At 41.4% G+C, this 18,973-nt stretch overlaps 3 protein-coding genes across 3 annotated transcripts in view; 1 reads left to right on the forward strand and 2 right to left on the reverse strand.

Annotated features, from left to right (window-relative positions):
• Nucleotides 1–2,766, reverse strand: part of cd164l2 (CD164 sialomucin-like 2) — a 4,879-nt gene extending 2,113 nt beyond the window's left edge. Inside the window, exons 1-3 of the mRNA XM_039819452.1 lie at nucleotides 2,731–2,766; nucleotides 568–2,619; nucleotides 56–142 (exon numbers count right to left, since the gene is read on the reverse strand). Coding sequence (XP_039675386.1) covers nucleotides 56–142; nucleotides 568–646 — 166 coding nt within the window. The 5' untranslated portion in view covers nucleotides 647–2,619; nucleotides 2,731–2,766. The remainder of the gene's footprint in view (nucleotides 1–55; nucleotides 143–567; nucleotides 2,620–2,730) is intronic.
• Nucleotides 2,767–3,994: 1,228 nt separating this feature from the next.
• gpr186 (G protein-coupled receptor 186) lies at nucleotides 3,995–7,366 on the forward strand. The gene is made up of 2 exons (XM_039819340.1): nucleotides 3,995–4,271; nucleotides 5,731–7,366. Exon 2 carries the CDS (start codon nucleotides 5,759–5,761, stop codon nucleotides 6,749–6,751), a length of 993 nt encoding a protein of 330 aa, XP_039675274.1. The 5' UTR covers nucleotides 3,995–4,271; nucleotides 5,731–5,758; the 3' UTR covers nucleotides 6,752–7,366.
• A 443-nt stretch (nucleotides 7,367–7,809) lies between these two features.
• wasf2 (WASP family member 2) lies at nucleotides 7,810–18,217 on the reverse strand. Its single transcript, XM_039820908.1, has 10 exons — nucleotides 18,074–18,217; nucleotides 16,492–16,655; nucleotides 16,143–16,277; nucleotides 15,778–15,931; nucleotides 13,427–13,544; nucleotides 13,167–13,288; nucleotides 10,056–10,211; nucleotides 9,923–9,965; nucleotides 9,665–9,839; nucleotides 7,810–9,222 (listed from the first exon to the last, which is right to left on the reverse strand). The coding sequence occupies exons 2-10, from the start codon at nucleotides 16,622–16,624 to the stop codon at nucleotides 9,065–9,067; spliced, it is 1,194 nt and encodes a 397-aa protein (XP_039676842.1). The 5' UTR covers nucleotides 16,625–16,655; nucleotides 18,074–18,217; the 3' UTR covers nucleotides 7,810–9,064.
• Between the last annotated feature and the right edge of the window lie 756 nt (nucleotides 18,218–18,973).

An 18,973-nucleotide genomic window follows, 5' to 3' on the forward strand; every position in this document is an offset into this window, starting at 1 on the left:
GTGTGTGTGTGTGTGTGTGTGTGTGTGTGTGTGCATGCGTGCGTGTGCATATCACCATCTGGACAAAGCCTCCAGACACAGTCTGTCAGGTTGAGCATGGACTCGCCAACGCACAGGTCACATGACTCAGCTTGGGAACAATCTGTAGGAGAGACGGATCTGGCAGTCAATTAGAAGTGTCACTCAAACCAGTTAATTGATCGATGCACAATTATCTTCCTACAGACACATTTTAACAGCTTTTAATTATTGCAAGACATCCCACCAGTCTGGACAATGTTGGAATAGGCAAAAATTCAAGAATAATGCCAATGAAAAGGGAGTAGATTCTCATTCACCTCTCACAAGATGACAAGTTAAAATGTACTGGAGAATAAGCCATCCTCACAGTTATTAGGGGAGATGTTATCAGGGACTCTTGAAGGAGATCAAATAGTGAAAACATGAGTCAAGGAAAGGAGATATCAAATGCCAAGTGTAGGAAGACACAACAACTGACAAGACCAAAATACACCGCAATGTCATACAATAAGTTAATAAATGCAAGACATGTGGATGGACTCATACCTGATTGTGGGTACACAGAGGGCACCACTGCTAGAAGCAGCAGTGTGGAGCAGAGGACCTTCAACACCAACTGTTGCATCCTGACAGCCACAGAGCGCCAACACCTGCAACTGACAGCTGAACACTTTGCCGTTTGGAGAAGAATACAGTGTGACCAAAACAGTTTCAATAAAAATATCTTCTGTAAGTCCTCAAAGGGGTATCCAATAGTTGCTTACAGTATGGCTCCTGGCTTGGACACAGAGAGAAAGACAGGAGACACAGAGATCTGTGTAACATGAGTAATACCCAAACTTTGTTTCCTGGCAACCAACTGGCCCACCTCAACCCTCCTGAAATACACACCAGTTTGGACAGAGTGACACCTGTTTACTTCTGCAGGCAGTGTGCACATACACTGCAATCACGCATATGTCCTTACAAACACCATTAGCAATGTTGGGACACATGAGACCATTAACTGTACATTTTAATGCAAATAATCTGCAGTCAATAAACTTGTGTAGTAGTCATGCTAGTCATTAGGGATTCAAAGTTCAAATCAAGTTTATCCTCTGCAACATTATTGTCTTAACCACATTTCATGGTTATCCATCCAATAGTTTTGAGATATTTCAGTGTGGACCATTAGAGCACCACCGCTACCATTGCTAAAATATATACTTGTAAGACAACATTCTATTTTTTCTGACTTTTTTTCTTGATAAATACAAGATACTTTCACCTATCCAGGCAACAAAGTCTTGAAATTAAGGGAAAATCCCTCCTTTGTTCACTCAAAGGCAAAGGGTGTCAAGTATCTTAAGGGCTCACAAGCCAATTAAAAGTAGCAACCATTGTTCCAGGAAATAAACTAGAACCAGCAGGAATACATTTGGCTCTGTTTTTTCTGTGAAGACTCAAACAAGTACATTTACAACAGGCATCTGCTGGAAAACGTCTGGTTAAGACACTTTATCAGCACTATCAGGGTGCTCGTTTTAATCAGGGATGTCTGATACAGTGGCTGGGAACAATACAATTACAAATAATAATAATCTGCTTTATGATTAATCATGCACAAGTTGAAGGAGCTGATGGGATTACATATAACTAGATTTGTACCGCTACAATTTCATGTGACAAATAAAATTGGCTGATTGATTGAATATGTGTCTTGAGTGATCCAATCCAAAAGGACAGCTATATTTATACTGTGGTGTGAATGCACACCACAGTATAAAACACCCTGACGTTGGCATGCGACTATGTATACGCAGTAGACAGCGTGTGCGTCAGTAGTCTATCATCACCTAAAATGGGCCACTGACTGTGATGAAGTGCTACCTAGTCACTTGTCAATCAATCAATAAGTGACTTATATGACAAACAACTCAGACAAGTTTTTCAAGTAAGGTATTCAATAATTACTGCAATACGTTTCACTACAGTAGCTGTGTGGCCAAGATCACTGATCTGATCACAAATCAATTACAAGTTTGAGACACATTCTAACAGTCACAACTATTAAGACATAATCTGAATATACAGCATCTGGACACAAGAAAGGTTTGATATTATTGATATTGATTGATGTCTAAAAGTCTGATTGATCACTCTGTGGAATGGTGATGTGGAAATAATTCAAAAGGGCGCCCTACTCCAGCTCTATGTACACACACGTGCAAATACACCAGCACAAAAAGTACAAGCCTCTGACCTGCAAAGTGCTGCTTTGTGATGTAGATGCACTGAGTCATAGCCCGGCCGCAAGCCCTCAAAGTCAAGAGCATTGAGCCCAGAACTACGACACTCTTTTCAGCTTTATGCAGTGAATTCCACCACCTCCTCCATTCACACCGACGTGGCTCATGTACACCCACATCTCATATGCTCTCTCACACATTTTCTGGGTACATGTGCAGCTCTACAGGGTGGCTGTTTGTGTGTCGACGTGCCAAAAAAAACCTCAAAGGGATATTCCGCAGTCCTGTCGAACACGATCTCTTCCTCGACGGATGCTCCCACTGCTGGCCAAAAATCGATACACCAGCGACAAACTAGTGGATAATGCTGCAATTTACGCGCAAAGGATCTGTTAGTATTACAGTGTTAAAAATACACATATGTGATATAACTGAATAAAAGACATTAGTGTAAGAACATAAAACAGGGATCCATTACAATAGTGCTTTAGACGAAAAGCTGTAATTTTGCAGTAATTTGGAGAAGCTCGACATTTTTGAAGGTGACAAGTGTTGCATTTCAGATCCTCAAGGTGACGTAGGAGGGTTTTATTGGCAGGAAGCGTGTCCTAATATGGCTCGAGCAGGACTAGATTCCCCCCAGTCAGCGCATTGATATGCTAGACCACGTAGACAACCGTTCAGGCCATCCTGCAGCACCCACGCTCACTATCAAACCGGGGAAGCCTTGAATTCCCTGCTGCTGCTGTTAAAATACTGTAGGTCGACTGGGGGGCTGTGTTTCTATGTTAGGATGCTCAAATAAAATAAAAAAAATCAAGACATTAGACAACACGCAAAATAAATGCCATTCCTGGTTTTGTTTGATTACCAGAAAGTCCTCCCCATCCACATCTATACACGGTCCCATAAGATTTCTAAATTATTTTAGGGATATTTTTATTATTATAATTATTACTATTATTACATGTATGAACCTCATTATGTACAATCTAAATAAATAGTGTCAGAGAGGCGTTTATTGAAGTCTGTGATCAACTTTGAGGCTTCTGTTTGTGCTGATGTTGTATTATATTGGATTAATGATTATATAGGCTATTGTTTCTGCCCATCCCTGTAGACTAAATAAACTCCCAATGTACTATAGCTATCAACACCAATATTATCACTAATAATACTACTACTACTACTAATCATAATAATAAGTATTTTTATTATTATTATATAAAAGTCATAGTCGGGTTTTGGCTATGAAAGGTACAATTATGTCGTTGTCCGTTCGTTTAGGTTGATGGTTTTCACTTGAAGTCTCAATTTGACATTGTTGCTCTGCAGGACATTCTCCCCATGACTCATCCTGATGCGTTTCAGCACCGTGGACAGCGCCAGCCCTGAGCTCTGTCCCCGCAGCTCTACACCTCTGAGCCCTGCCCAACACAAAACAATATCATCTCATTCAATCAGGCCCCTGGGTCTTATTGATAAATGTGTATGTGTGTGTGTGTGTGTGTGTGTGTGCTGGAGAGGAGGGGGGGGGGGTCTATTGGTGGTCATTATTTACAAGAAATGAAAGCAATAGTGAACCGCAGTGGGAGGGGCCCCAGAGATGCCGCATTTTTCTGAATGAAATTACTCCTTGTACATGCCCTCCCTAGTCTCCCCGCACTTCAATGCCGGCACCTCATTGGTCGAGCCTCCCAGTCACTGACGTCAGACCGGCTCTCTTGTGGCTGAGTCCGCGCGCAAGAGCATCCATTCTTCCTCCCATAGGCGCTCCGGAGAGATTGAAGAAAAAGAGATGCAAGAGACGCCAAGTGAGAGTTTGGTGCAACTTTGATGAAGACAGGAGCACGGAGCGCTGTCACACACAGGGACTGTCCTCCTTATTTAGACTGGTAGGCTACCGAGCATCACTGCGGACAGCATCACCACATCTCCATCATTTGGCTTGGATCGTATAAGAGGAGAGAAGAATTCGGTTTAACTCTCGCAAAGGAATCACAAAATCGCGTTAATAAGGTAAGATGAATACTCTATTATATGCATGTTTTCGTGTCTGTGTCTGTGTGTGCGTGAGTGAGTCGGGGACACCCTCTGTGTTGCAATGAACCTTCAATTGTATTATACAACAGGGTCCTCCGCACCAGGAGGAGGGATATACCTTCATACTGAGATGCGAAAGGGAGGAGAATGAAAGACTCCTGGTACCCCCAAAACCCCTCCTGTAGGCTATAAGGAAAAAAGAAAGAATCTTAAAATACTGTATTACAGTCACGGTGTGGTATTTCCTTTCAGTAGGCGTGCAGTACAGTTTGACATTGTGCTAAAGAACAAGCAGATAACACACCAGAGCATCTTGACATTGTATCAGGCGAATTCCTTAAATAGCCAAACTGTAACCTCATTACTTTACAGTGTAGTATCCCTCATGTCTGGACATTAACTAAAAGGGAAACCTCACTCTGTAGCTCACTAACTTCATCTGGAAGTGAGTTTACAGATTCAATTTTAACCAGCCACCCTATAAATGGTATATAAGACGTGTGGGTGCGCCTGAAACGTGTGTAGGATAGAACCGAAGGTGGAAGCCAGTAATAGCCACTAGATTTAGTGTGACGTGTTAAACATGAATATAGGTTATTAATGGTTTATTAAGTATAATCAATGACAGAATATAATTGATCCATTCATGTTTTAGTAACTCTATCAAGTTGAATTAAGCCTACATATTATAACTGATTGATATGATTTGCGTGACTTCCTGCAAGACTACACATCATCAGTGACGTCACTGACATTTCAAGGGCTTCAAGCAGTATTACTATATAAAATGTATTTGAGTTAATAATAAAACATTTATGAGCTGAAAAAAAACATTTATCTGAAAGAGGCAATTACAAAATAGTCTACGTTTAAGTATTTTTCAGCTTGTAATTTGTGTTTTATATTATTTGTGTTCTGTAAATGCATATTTTACATTGCACTGTAAAGGCTAATTTTTTTTTAAATAAATCTCATCTAGGGACAAAATGGGGTTTATCCTTAGCCTAATAAGTTAGGTAAATATAATGTCTTTTATTAGTCTAATTATTGAATACGGTATCCGTCCCAATAGGCTACTAACTAACTAAACAAATGCATTTTTTAATCCCTCTGTACAACAACAACAAAAACAATACAAGACAATATAACATTACAAATGATAAGAGCAGGAGAGCTCAGGGCATGACAATCACTAATACCACTTTATTTTGTTATTTAGCTCAACTGCTTTAGATTACAAGAGCATAACATCTTAAATGCTCCATCACCACATTAAGTCCTCTTCTGCTCTGCCAGATGCTACATCCAGCCTCTTGCAGCTCTACAGGCTGAAACCACAGCTTTTGGTTAACGAAAGGCTGTTTAATGGACAGATGGAGATGCTAATGACCCATTAGAGCTAATGTCAACATCTTTCTCCTTTTCTCTCTCTTAGGTTGGGTTTTTGTGACTGCTGAAAAGCCATGACCCTGAACGCCTCTGACCTGGGCTGGGATGAGTCCTCAGGTGCAGACCCCTTCTTCCCTCTGGATCGACTGGATAGCTCACCTCCGTATGAAGTCCCGCCCCTCACAGTGTGGGGTGTGGCCCTGTGTGTTTCAGGAACTCTCATTGCCACTGAAAATGCAATAGTTGTCACCACCATCCTGGCCACCCCGTCTCTTCGTGCCCCTGTTTTTCTGCTGCTGGCTAGCCTCGGATTGGCCGATCTCCTGGCGGGTGTTGCTTTGATTTTGCACTTCCTCTTCCTGTTCTGCGTTGAGCCAAGTGATTGGTCAGAATTGCTGACCTCAGGACTGCTGGTGACATCACTGATTGCCTCGCTCTGTAGCCTGATGGGTGTTGCTTTGGACCGATACCTGTCTTTAAGCCACGCCCTCACCTATGGTTCAAGCGAATCACGTTACAGAGCCGCCATCCTTCTGCTGCTGGTCTGGTTGGGTGCGTGTGTCATTGGTGCGGGACCTGCAATGGGATGGCACTGTCTGGGAGAGCCAAACTCCTGTTCTGTAGCACGCCCTCTGACCCGGACATACCTATCGCTGCTGTGTGGCGGCTTCCTGTTGGTTGTCATGGTAACCCTACAATTGTACGCTGGGATCTGCCGTGTGGCGAGGCGGCATGCCCACGCCATCGCTACCCAGAGGCACTTCCTCTCTACCAACCAATCATATGCAAGCAAACACAGCAGTGGAAGGGGCTTCTCTCGGTTGATCCTGGTCCTCAGTGTGTTTGTGGGCTGCTGGATGCCTTTCTCCCTCTGGGGGCTGCTAGGAGACGCGTCCAGCCCTCCTCTGTACACCTACGCCACCTTGGTGCCAGCAGCAGGCAGCTCGCTGCTGAACCCAATACTCTACAGTCTGAGAAACAAAGACATTCGCAAGGTGCTGCTCCAGGCCTGCTGCCCGCACAGATGCGCACACAACGCACACATACACTACCCTGTTGATGTGTAGACTGCCAAACCTCACCAGACTCAAACCACCACACAATCTATGCCAGACATATCACTGTTTGTGTGCCAATACACACATAGCTGCATTGACTATCATCCAGATCCAGAACATGAAGTCTCTTAAAAACACAAACTCCCACACACACAAGAAGCACTTCTCCAAGAGATGAAGTCCCTCTGCAAATCAGAATGTTCCTGGACTGTCCTGGCTGCCGGCCATTTTGGGAGTACTAACTAAACGTACTGTCTTGTGTGTTCTTTGTGCCTCATCGTCAGTCAATTGTAGCTCCACTGGATCACCAGACTAAAACAATCACAGGGGTGCCATTTATGCCCCACTCATAGAAAGTGGATTTAATCACCAATGGCACTTTAAGGTGAGAGGAATAGATGGGGTAAATGTAAGCTTGTCACAGTGTAATGTGATCCAAAGTCCTAACATTATTAACTTGTCTAGAAAACACAATGTTCTAGATCTTTGAGATTCTATTTTGCACATGCTGTTACAGGCACTTTGAAAAGGTACTGACCATATGTTCGTGTTGCACAGCCTTTTTTGAAATGAATATTTTATACCGATGAATAATAAATACTTTTTTTCTACTGGGCGACGTCAGCACTCTTCTCTTTACTGCTGCCGAGGCTTTCAGTGTGTTTGTCTCCCTCTATCTCTCACTCTTTACCTCAATTAGGCACAAAATAACGCTCTCTATTCCTGTATCCTAAACTAAAGCAATCTCCAACATAATCACTCTGCAAACCCACTGTGTCCTTTTAAAAACTACAAAGCAGCTTTGGTATTAGGATAAAGTGATTATACAAGAGGTTTTGCTCTCCTCCTACTCATTTTCTGAACTTCAATGCAATTGATTCATGTTCTCACCCCCTACACAAGTCGGAACTGGGCACTGTGAAAAGGTGTCCACCACTGATATGAAGAAGATGAGTCAGGGATAAAGCATGATGAGTCTTATGCCCAGGCTTGACACTTGGGAACATGTTGTTCAACACACAGCATACACACGATTCATTCTCACAAAAATAAAATCTAAACAATCATTGTAATTCACTCTCTTTATTAAAATAACTATAATCATTTGGAAAAGGCAGGAGAAGCTTTGGCAAAGCAAGGTCTGTGATTGCGCTTTAACATAGGCACATTTATAATAAAGGCACTTGAGAAATATGTGGTCCACACTAAACATCTGTCGGTTCTAATGTACATTTGACTCATCAATAACAGCTGATAAGCTTTTTAGAAGAAGCTGATCAGTGACAAGTGTGGATAACCAAAAATAAACCTACACTGACACCGAAATGCAGTATAAAAAGGCACTTATTCTACATAGCGTAGTGATTAAAGCAACAGAGCCTAATTGATTCCCAGAAATGTTGAAAAGAAAAACTGCAGCAAGAAATACGCAACAGAGTTGAACCACAATACAAAATGAAACATGTGATCTCATCAAACACCCAGGTATCTGCCATGGTGATCCAATACTTCCCCTATGATACTGAATAATTCATTCATGAATTTGTTTATAAACTACAACAATGTCACATCCACAAGTGAATTGTTCCCATGACAACCACAGAAAGAAAGAAGATTGAATACAAATGAGGAAAGGAAAAGTGGCAAAGAAAACTGTGGCTTAAAGGGATATAAAAAGGATTGCATTAATTATCTTTAGTAGACATGATTCAATAGATTATATAAACTTTACATCTATATCGTATAATGAGTGAGCGAAAATGTTTCGACGTCAACACCTTGTGTCTTATCCACTGAGTACGTAAAAATACTGTGTGTGGAAAAGGTTGCGTGCTTGTGTGTGTGTACTCCCTCTCTAATGTCCTTTGCCTTAATATACTTAAGCGGATAAAAATCTGACATTGGACCCACAGCAAAGTACACGTGAATCTAATAGACTCTAAGATGAAGAGGTGATGTGTTTACATACAGACTCAGCAGAGAGACGTGCATCACGTCACACAACACTCTTGACATCAATAACATCCAATTAAAGCAACAAGGTTGGGGATACAACCACACACACTCTTCTCAATCTTTGGACTTTTGCACCTCTGATCAGAATAATTTTGGATAAATAAAAATAAATGGTTCAAGGAATGTGATTTGTAATAGGTCACTTGTAAATACTGTGTGCATACGCTCAAAATCTAAAAGATACACAGAACATGGACCTGTGCTTCACTGCTATTAAGAATGTAATCTGAATGGAAATACAAGGAAGCTGTTAAGGAAAGAAAGGAAAGCTACAGAGGTGGTAGTGAAGGCAAAACGGGATGACAATCACTCAGACCACTCGTCATCGTCAAACTCTGAGGAGTCATCCTCGCTGTCGCTGCACTCTACAGCAATACGACGGGACAGGATGGCGGCCACGTCATTGCCAGAGTGATCCCTTTTCTCCTGCTCCCGCTGTGCCTCCGTCTTACGCAGGTTGAAACCTTAAAGGGAGTTAGTGAGGACAGTTACAGTGAGTGTGTGTGCAGATGGGGGATCTCTCTATATCTTTAGATTTTTTATTCTCAATGTATGTCTGTTATTTGCATCTATGTCCACTTTAAGTACAAATTTGCTTGCCATAAAAATTGTAATTTAAGACAAAATGTGTTTTGGTCACAAACACTAAATGTAAGTATAACTTTGTCTGTTCACAAGAAAACTCTACGGGGTAACTATAAGGCATAAACAAAGAGATAATCATAATGCAGCAGGCCCCCCTCAGTTTTATATTAAACATATTATTGGATAAGCTTTACCAATGTCTTAATGTGTGAGCAACAATTTAATGTTTGAGCCGGTTGAAGTAAAGCCAATTTTAGGTATTTCATATCCTCATTAGAAATAACTCCATTTTATATTGATCTGTTTCCTGTTGTGTCCTACCTTGTCGGATGGCCTGCAGCAGGTCACTGCGAGGATCATCGGCAGCAGGCTCTGGCTGAGGCTTAGGAGCAGAGCTTGGTGGCGCCCCACCACCAGAGGGAGGAAGGGGAGCAGAGTGGTTAAAAGATGAAGGAGGAGGGCCAGGTGGATGGAGGGGAGGTGGAAGGTCCACACTCTGAAATGGAGGAGGAAAGTGGACATAGGGGGAGGGAAGAGAGGGAGAGTGGAGGAGGAGGAAGGGGAGTGGGAGGGACACACGGACACGCTTCTGGAGGTGTTCGCATCTCCTCCGTCATTATACCTGCAAGTGACAAAGGGAAAGTTATTTAAGAGGATAAGTTAAAAGACAAAATGGACTCCTCATTTGGCTTATATGCAAGATGCTACTTACATGTCTGGAGGTGGAGGAGGCAGGAAGTCATCATTGCCAGGCGGAGAGAGAGGCGAGCCGGGGTCATAAGCGTAGGAGTCGGTACTCATCTCAAAGCCTTCAGAATTAAAGCCATCTCCAGATCCAATACTGCCATTCAGAGCCTCAGAAGAATTCCTTAAAGGGGTGATAGAATGCAAAACCGATTTTACCTTGTCATAGCTGAAAAATGACAGTTTGGTGGGTAGGGCTGGGTACCGAACGTCGATACTTTTATGGTATCGAAAAAAACTACTCCAATCCTATGAGTATCGAAAAATTATTCATCTTTCGGTGCCAAATTTCGTTTCCAAAAGCGTCTGAGCGAGTAAGCGCAAGCTTATCTGTCCTCTCTGCATATTGACACTGAGCTTAAGTTGACGTCAACTTCTCAATTCCTCCTCATTTGGCTCTACCTTCTGTCTTTGTAACACCCCAAAATTTACATAGGCCACTAACTGATCTGAGGTCTTCTAAATCTAGGTCATGCAGATCTCTGCTATTCCATTACAAAATTCACTTCTGAGACTTTTTCATGTGAGAAATCAACTATGTAAACCTTACATATGGGCCGTTTTATGAAAACTGATGGCTAATTGCAAATTTGGTAAGACCGTGTCAGACATTACGAGCTCCACAATCTACCGGGACAGGTGGCAGCTGCTGGCCGGGTTTGATTCCTTCCCTGTCGGCCTCTCCCCCTTCACAGACCTGCTGAGCTGGAGCTCTTTCAGGATCTCACACACGAGCTGCGCAGTACAAACTTTAGAAAAGAAGAATGTTTGGAGGTTTTGCAAGGATATTGAAAATGAACCACGGTCGTAAATGCAGTGTTCCAGACTGTACAATGGAATAGCCTACTGGCCCAGAGAAAAGTGTTTAGAACGAGTATATCGGACAATGGAGAGGGAGTTGTTGATCTAACGCAGCAGAGGACAGGCTCTATATCTATCTATCTATCTATCTATCTATCTATCTATCTATCTATCTATCTATCTATATCAAAAGAATCTAAGATGATGATCTCAAAAGAACAAAAATAGTGATGTTGACACTTGTGGTTCACACAGCTATTAAAATAGCATAAAGTACAGTCACTTACACAGCAGAAAGATTGGCTTGTCCTTCAGTTTAAGAGCTTGACAGGGAGTTTTTTTCCTCATCAGGCCTGGCTTGTGATCGAGTTCCAAGTAAGTCGGGTAAATTAAATAGTAAATTACTTTTAAAACAGATTGTTGTTTGTGCTTTTCAACGTATTGCTTTTTAATTGTTTCTAAGAATAAATAACAGCAGAAGAAACACTACCCTATGGCCTGCTGTGACTCATGCATTTGTTTACTGCAATTTGACATTGACAGCCAGTTCTACACCCAACCCCATGAGAACATTTTCAGACAGGACATACCACCCATATCACTGTGTACAGATTGGTTGATAAGATAGGGGAGAGTGGAATTTACCATGCAAGTGCCCATTCAGTACTTTTACCATGTTTAAGGGATAGTTCGCATTTTTTAAAGTGGGATTTTATGGAGGTACTAAAAAAGGAACACACCGACTTATTGGGACTTTAACTTATTCACCGTATACCCTTTTCCTCTCCGTGTGTGTCGTAACTCTGTCTGGCGCACCCACCGCTAGCCTAGTTTAGCACAGATCCTGGAGGTAACCGGCTCCAACTAGCCTACTGCTCCCAATAAGTGACAAAATAACGGCAACCTTTTCCTATTTACATGTTGTGATTTGTATAGTCACAGCGTGTACAAATAACAAGGTCACATGAGACACAGCCATCTTCTAACCGTATACAAACTGGGAACTATATTCTCAGAAGGTGAAGCACTGCTACTTGGGCGGAGTGATCAGCGCAACACCTGAAAAGCACCGTTGTTACTCTCCGCTCCTCACCACGGGGCTTCTCAGGTGCTGCGAGCAAATCACTCCACCCGGGCAGCAGTGCTTCGCCTTCTGAGAATATAGTTCCCAGTATGTATACGGTTAGAAGATGGCTGTCTCATGTGACCTTGTTATTTGTACATGCTGTGACTATACAAATCACAACATGTAAATAGGAAAATGTTGGAGTTATTTTGTCACTTATTGAGTGCAGTAGGCTAGTTGGAGCCGGTTACCTCCAGGATCTGGGCTAAACTAGGCTGGCAGTGGGTGCGCCAGACAGAGCTATGACACGCACGGAGATGAGAAGGGTATGTATGGACTTATCTAATTCTGGGGGATACGGTGAATAAGTTAAGGTCCCAATAAGTCGATGTGTTCCTCTAACCATAGTCAGGAGATGGCTGTCGGCATGCCCACAGTTTCAAGAAGCAGGCAGAAGTAACAACTCAGAAGCTAAGCAATGTACTGCAGTCAAACAGCCCTTTATGACAGGGAACTGATGCCGTTATATCACTCTCTTCAAGCCACCAGACTCCTTTGACAAAAACAGTAATTTTACCTAGCAGAACATGGGTGTTGCAGGTCTACCGCTGCCTCTATCCTTTAGTTTGTTTGTTAGCTTTGTTAGTTCCTAACCATTTTAAAACATTAAAGTCACACAATAACCTACACAAACAGCAACTCCAGTCAAGGTAAAATAACTGGTTTTGTCAAAGGAGTCTGGTGGCTATAAAGAGAGAGATACGATGACTTCAGTCGCCCGTCAGAAATGGCTGCAAGGTAAAGCGGTGAAAATATTCTAAATATAGCGTACATGTATAAATAGATATTGATTTTTTTTTAGTTGGTCTTTTTTTAGGTGGCTAAAATACGATTTTCTGTGTGGCCCAGTCCACAGTAGTATATTGCTTAGCTTCCGTGTCAGGACAAAACTGGGAGTGTGCCAACAGCCATCTCCTGTAGGTAACAGCTCATAAAACAGGTAGTAACTCATACAAGCCCACTTGAAAAGATCCGTACTATCCCTTTAACTAGAACTAAAGAGAGAAATGATAAAATCATTAAAAGTAATTATTTTGTATTGTTGCTGAAATGGATTCAAAAGCCTCTTGGGCCTGTGGATGACCATAACAAATACACACTCCACCAAACTGCTGAGATATCCACCTCACTTCACACAATTTCTCAACTTACATCAAATCATTCTTTGGCACCACAAACTCCGCCCCCATCTTACGGCGTTCCCATTCATCCTTTCTGGTCTTGATCTTTCGCGGATTAAGCGTTCGTTGGTTCAAATGGTCTTTCTTCTCCTTCTACTCAGAAATGAAAGAGAGAAAAAGAGTCATGGAGGGTTGGATCCAAATGCTTTCATTTGAGGTCACCATAAATGTTGTACCCAATGGCTGTTGTGTTACTTGTTGTGTGTGTTTGAGCATGTTTATGTGTCTCACTCTGTGTTTGCGTCTCTCCTTCATGATGTCCTTGGTGTCCTGCAGCATTTTCTCCTTCCACAAGTCAAAGAAGTAGGAGGGATCAGTGTAAAACTTAAGGGCCTCTTTCCCATCGTCCCTGTAGACAACCATTTTACAAACATTATCAATACATTTAGGTCTCAGTTACATTTCATGTTACCTTGTATCCACAGCCATGAATAACATACAGTGCTTGTTAAAGTGTCAAACACTTCCCCTTTTTAGCTCAATAAAAGAAACAGGTAATTTTTGTCACACACTACCTAGTATGCAGAGAAGTGAAAAGGTGTTCCATATCCTGTTAATATCTGTCAAATTAATACCACTTTCACATTCAAACCAGTCACAGACAGAGTCTTTGTAACATAAAATGGACTAGCTTACACTCTCGCTCTGCTTATCATTGATGCCACTGCTGCGATAACTTATTACACAGACGTCACCCTCTACTGGCCCAGCACCCTTCTGTTCTGGTTTCTAATTAATCATACTTCCGGTGACATGTCATGCCTTGTGCTCAATTAATATTCAAGATCTCAAGGATAGGTGTCAGCTTGGTTGTGACACATAGTTGTTTTTTCCCCACAGAATTTATTCAGTGCTGCTTTGATTCAATATACTTACAAGCAGACATTGACATGTAATATAAATAATGTAGTCAGATTTAGATTTAGTCAGTGTGATTTGTCATTAAGTTTGCTTGTTACAAAAATTGTCAACAAAACCAAATCAAGAACTAGCTGAACATAAGTGGGTCAAAATGAATTTCTCTATAAACATGTTGACAGACTAATTGCACATAGTACTGCATAAGCATGATACATCTCAAGGATCTTGCAAATGTGGGCTACATGTCTCCTAAGAAACAGGATAAACATACCAGCAAATTTGACATTTTCATGATATTCAGTATTATAAAATTGTATTTCAAATTTTTCCAGCTTTTATTGGGGACTGACACACAAAATATAGTCCAGCCACTTTTTGAGACCCACTCCTTGTTGCATATGCATCAGAGAGGTTGGTTTAAATTAGGGATGGGCGTTGGATTAAATTTTCTTCGTCGATCGTCGGGAGAATTAACGATTGACTATCGATTAATCATTAATATTTTTATATTAAAATTCATTATTTAACTTTTTATAAATTAAAAATGCAATGAAAATACAGCGTGTTTTTCCTCGATGAGATCTTAATTACAAGAAGAACAACTTGTGGCAGTTAAACTGGAGGTTATAGATATAGATTATAGATGCGCTGCGGTGCGGCACTCTGAAGCAGCACAACCTGCAGCTGCGAGCCGGCGTTCTTAAACAGAATGTAACTCAAAACTATCCAAGGCACGGGACAAAGCCTAATAAAAAATAACCAGTAGGCAAACTCACATACAACTTCTGCACCAGCCTACAAATTTTTGTTGAGAAAGATAAGCATGTTGACATGACGTGGGGTTGGACGCGACCGCTACCTGGTGACCGTCAGTCCAGCCGCCGAAAACACCCGCGTTGCCGGGATGCGCAGGTCGCCTACCTCCGTGCTAACTTGGCCAGCCCGGGGAACCTTATTCCGTTCTTCGTAGTGAGTTTCTACCAGTCTGGTGATGGTACGTCGTGACGAAATGTGATATGCTGGTTCCAATATCCATGTCAAGGAACTTGCAGGTCCCTTGGTTAATTTTCTCTGCTCGTTGTGCATCGCAGCTCCTCCGTGCTAACACCGAGTTGATGCTAGGTTGAGACAGAGCAGGGTGCACCACGGCCGCCACCGACATAACCAGGCTCGGATACACTTTGTTTAGTGGTAGGCTACATCGTTTGAGTCGTGGCCGTGTTGTACTTATACACGGCATCTCCGTGTTTGCAGTGAACTAAGTCGTTTAAAAAAATATATATATCTAAATGGTCCCACGCCACACTTCGCCGTGTCCTCTTCATGATTACTTTTGAAATCAAAACGGAAACTCGCAGCCAGGTAACTGAGTATGGAGTCAAATATTGCCCCCGGGTGGTCAAATGTTTAATTGCTGCCACACTGTGAAAATTTATTTAATTGCTTCAAGACTCACACTATGCAACGCAACCAGTATTAGTTTAATCGATAACAAATTAACGTCAGACGAAATTCTTAATAATCAATTATCGATCGAGTAATCATGCCCATCCCTAGTTTAAATAATGTATAGTCATGACAAAAATATAGCATGCATGTGTGTGTTTCCATGTGTGCACATATGCATGCACATGTTCTTAATATTGAATGCTTGTTATGCTCCAGTGAATGAACTTGAGCCATGGATGTGTATCTGTATATGTGCGTCTACTGAGCCCTACCGGTATTCGCTGAGGTAGTTGAGTGGTGGGGGCGGATTACAGGTTTTGTAGGTGTCCTGTACAGGCATTGGCAGAGATGGCCTGGTGAACATCTGCTGGTCCTGGGTCAGACTGCTTCGGAAGGCCTTTCGGGTAGTAATGGCCTGCAAAGAGACTAAGAGAGAAACATACAGATGAAAAAGAAAGAATAATATTAAATATATATATTGTGCTCAAGGGGAACAAGGTTATTTAAATAGCAAAGTTGTGTGAGTCAATGTTTCATTTTATGTCAAATTTAGGCGTATTCAAAATAATAAACTACTCTTATACTAACATCAGTAGAAATATTAGTAATAGTAACTGTACCATGTGGGAGTACTTACCTTCCTCTTCTTTGGGGTCCAGCTGGGTGACTTTTACCTGCAGTCGATCCACTCTTTCTCCCAGTGTATTTACTCTGACCGCAAATGCTCCAGCCTGGATAAACAGCTCCCCAAACACATCCTCTGCATATTTACCTACACAGACACAGACAGACACAATTTTCATTGATTGAAGTATTTGTCTCACACATGCACAATAAATGCATATTCACAACTACATCCAAATAAAACTTTGCATAAACGTGCAAATATACACAGATCATACACATTTGCCAAGTGGTATCAACCATTTACATAATATTTTAATGACCGGAATAATGACACCCAACCATACGCAGCAGAGACTCACTGAGGCTGCCGAGCTGGCGGATGATGTTGGCCAGGCTGATATTGGTGACACATTCCAGCTCACTGCGGATGTTGGAAGGGATGGTCTGTCGACACACATGCCGTGGCTCTATATTCCTCGTAACCAGAGGCATGGTGGGGTGTTGTGTGTAGGGGGGCCCAACCCTGATGGGAAAGAGGAGGTGGGTCATTTGAGGCACAGACATACAAAACATAAAGGGACTAAAAGACAGCACTGAGATGTATTACATACAGCTGTGGTACTAATAAGTCTAGAGCTGAAATAATTGAGACTTCAATTAGTCTACTGGCAAATATTTAATCAACAACCATTTTGATAATGGATAGATTATTTAAAGTAATTTTTCTAGCACAGATGACAGGTCCCAGCTTCTTTAATGTGATGATTTGCTGCTTTTTGTTTTATATCACTGTAATTTAAATCTGGTTGGAGAAAACATGAAATGTAAAAAGGTATCACATTGGGTTTTTAACAATTAGAGAAAACAGACTAAACACAATTAATCAAAAGACAATACAAACAGATTACTTGATAATAAAAATAATTGTTACTTTCATCCCTATATGAGTCACATGCTCATATTACCCAGACACGCATGTATAAATAAAACCCAACCAGACAGAGCTAAAGCAGAAGCAAAACTAAAGCCATGTCACTCAGAAAACACCCAGCATCCACCCAGTTTCTGGGAAACAGGAACATTCAACAAGAAGAGAGAGAAAACTGGTGCAATAATTATTTATGCACCATTATGCTTACAGTAGTGTAATTATTTCAAATTATATTAGACAAATCACATTTAGTGTCTGACAAAGTAAACTCCCTACACAAAGCAGTAACTCTACAGTGCCATAGGAATCTGTCCAGAAAATTACAACTCCCATAGGTGCTCAGAGATATGCAGTGACTGCAGACTCTAACTGCTACCAAGACAGTGCAAGCAGGCAAAATGTATCTAACTGTAAGTATACCCTGCAGTGCTTCCTATTCCCCGTTCCGTTTGCCTAATTACAAGTTTTCATGTTAACGTTGGGGCTTCGGAGAATGATGAGGTCATGATACAAATGGCATTAGTAGGTGGATTCAAGTCTGCACTTTTCTTTGAGTTGATAGTGGCATTGTTATGCGTGTTTTTTAAACCGAGAATGATTTAACTCTCTAAGGTTTATCATTTATTTCATTGAAAGCGGAGCTTGTAGTAGCCTAATTTCTAGTTAAAATGCAGCTCCGCGCTGTGTGGTTAGTGGCATGTTTGGCAGACGTACAGTCAACCGTTCTGTCAAATGGACGCATTGAAATTATTAATGTTTTACCAATAAGTTTAACATCTTAAATACACTCTTATCATTTTCCTAGATAGACAACTACAGGAGAAGAAATCATTCGGAAACATTACACTTTCACGCCCACAACATTAGCTAAAATGTAACTTGGGATCTCGGCCTTGTCAGAGCAGGAAGTAACTTGTCGGCGCCTCTTATCTCGAAGAAACAGCCAAACAAAAGTATGTTTACATCTTTCACTTCATAAAGACAATACTGACTAAACATACTTAACTTACCGTCAAAATTGGCAACTGTAGACTCTCTCTATACAGTCTGGTTGTTATCCTGTCTCAAGATTTTCACAAGAAATGTTGAGCGCTACAGTACACGGACGAGCTACCAAAGTCCCGGGATTGTGAACTTCTGATTGGTCGAGCGGCTGAGTTCCTCAAAGCTGATTGGCTAGTGCGCCTGTTTTTGCTGAAAACAGGATGTGGAAATGTCAACGTAAAAAGCGCAACTCCACCCTAACTAGTGACAAACAGCTGTCCGTAATTTGCGTAACGAAGGGTGGAGGCAGAAGCACATTCCTACGTGCGTTCCAGCGAGTTGGAACGCGTCCGAGGAATGACTGGCATTAGCCTTTATGCATAAGTGTGAAGAAAAAAAAACTCACTGTGAAGAAAAGCACTTAGCTAAATAGATAAATAGCTGTCATGTGAGCCTTGCTTGGTTAGTCTTAAGTGCATCCTTCACCCCAACTCAGCCTGTGTAAACTGGAAGTACACGGTTTATGGGAGGAGAGGCAAGTCAGTGTCCAGTAAAGTTTAATAATTTGTTCAAATATAGGAAGTACGGTAAATGGTAGTATTGAGACAACCCGTTTGTTTGAAAGCTGCAATAAGATAGCAATTATAGCCATGTCTTGCGTTACAGTGCCTACATATTAGACTTATTTATGTTAGAATAAACAGTTAAGAAACTGTTGCAGCCACTTCTTTTATTTTTCTTTATGGATTATGTGCAAAATATGTTGAAAGGAAAAGACAAACTCTATAGGCTACTTGAATTACTACACTTAAAATTGTATTGGAAATACACACTCTAGCATTAGGTATCACATACATCATAATTATATTCATATGCTTGTATCTACATACCTCTCCACATATGTCCATCTTTGTTTTCTTCTCTTA

This window comes from Perca fluviatilis, chromosome 13, assembly GCF_010015445.1.
Source record: "Perca fluviatilis chromosome 13, GENO_Pfluv_1.0, whole genome shotgun sequence".
NCBI lineage: Eukaryota > Metazoa > Chordata > Actinopteri > Perciformes > Percidae > Perca > Perca fluviatilis.

Coding starts and splice junctions, on each gene's coding strand:
- gpr186 (XM_039819340.1), top strand. CDS start 5,759: ATGACCCTGAACGCCTCTGACCTGGGCTGGGATGAGTCCTCAGGTGCA.
- wasf2 (XM_039820908.1), bottom strand. CDS start 16,624: ATGCCTCTGGTTACGAGGAATATAGAGCCACGGCATGTGTGTCGACAG. Junction 16,278..16,491: donor CCGCCAGCTCGGCAGCCTCA/GTGAGTCTCTGC, acceptor GTGTCTGTGTAG/GTAAATATGCAGAGGATGTG. Junction 10,212..13,166: donor GTGCCAAAGAATGATTTGAT/GTAAGTTGAGAA, acceptor CACCCCTTTAAG/GAATTCTTCTGAGGCTCTGA.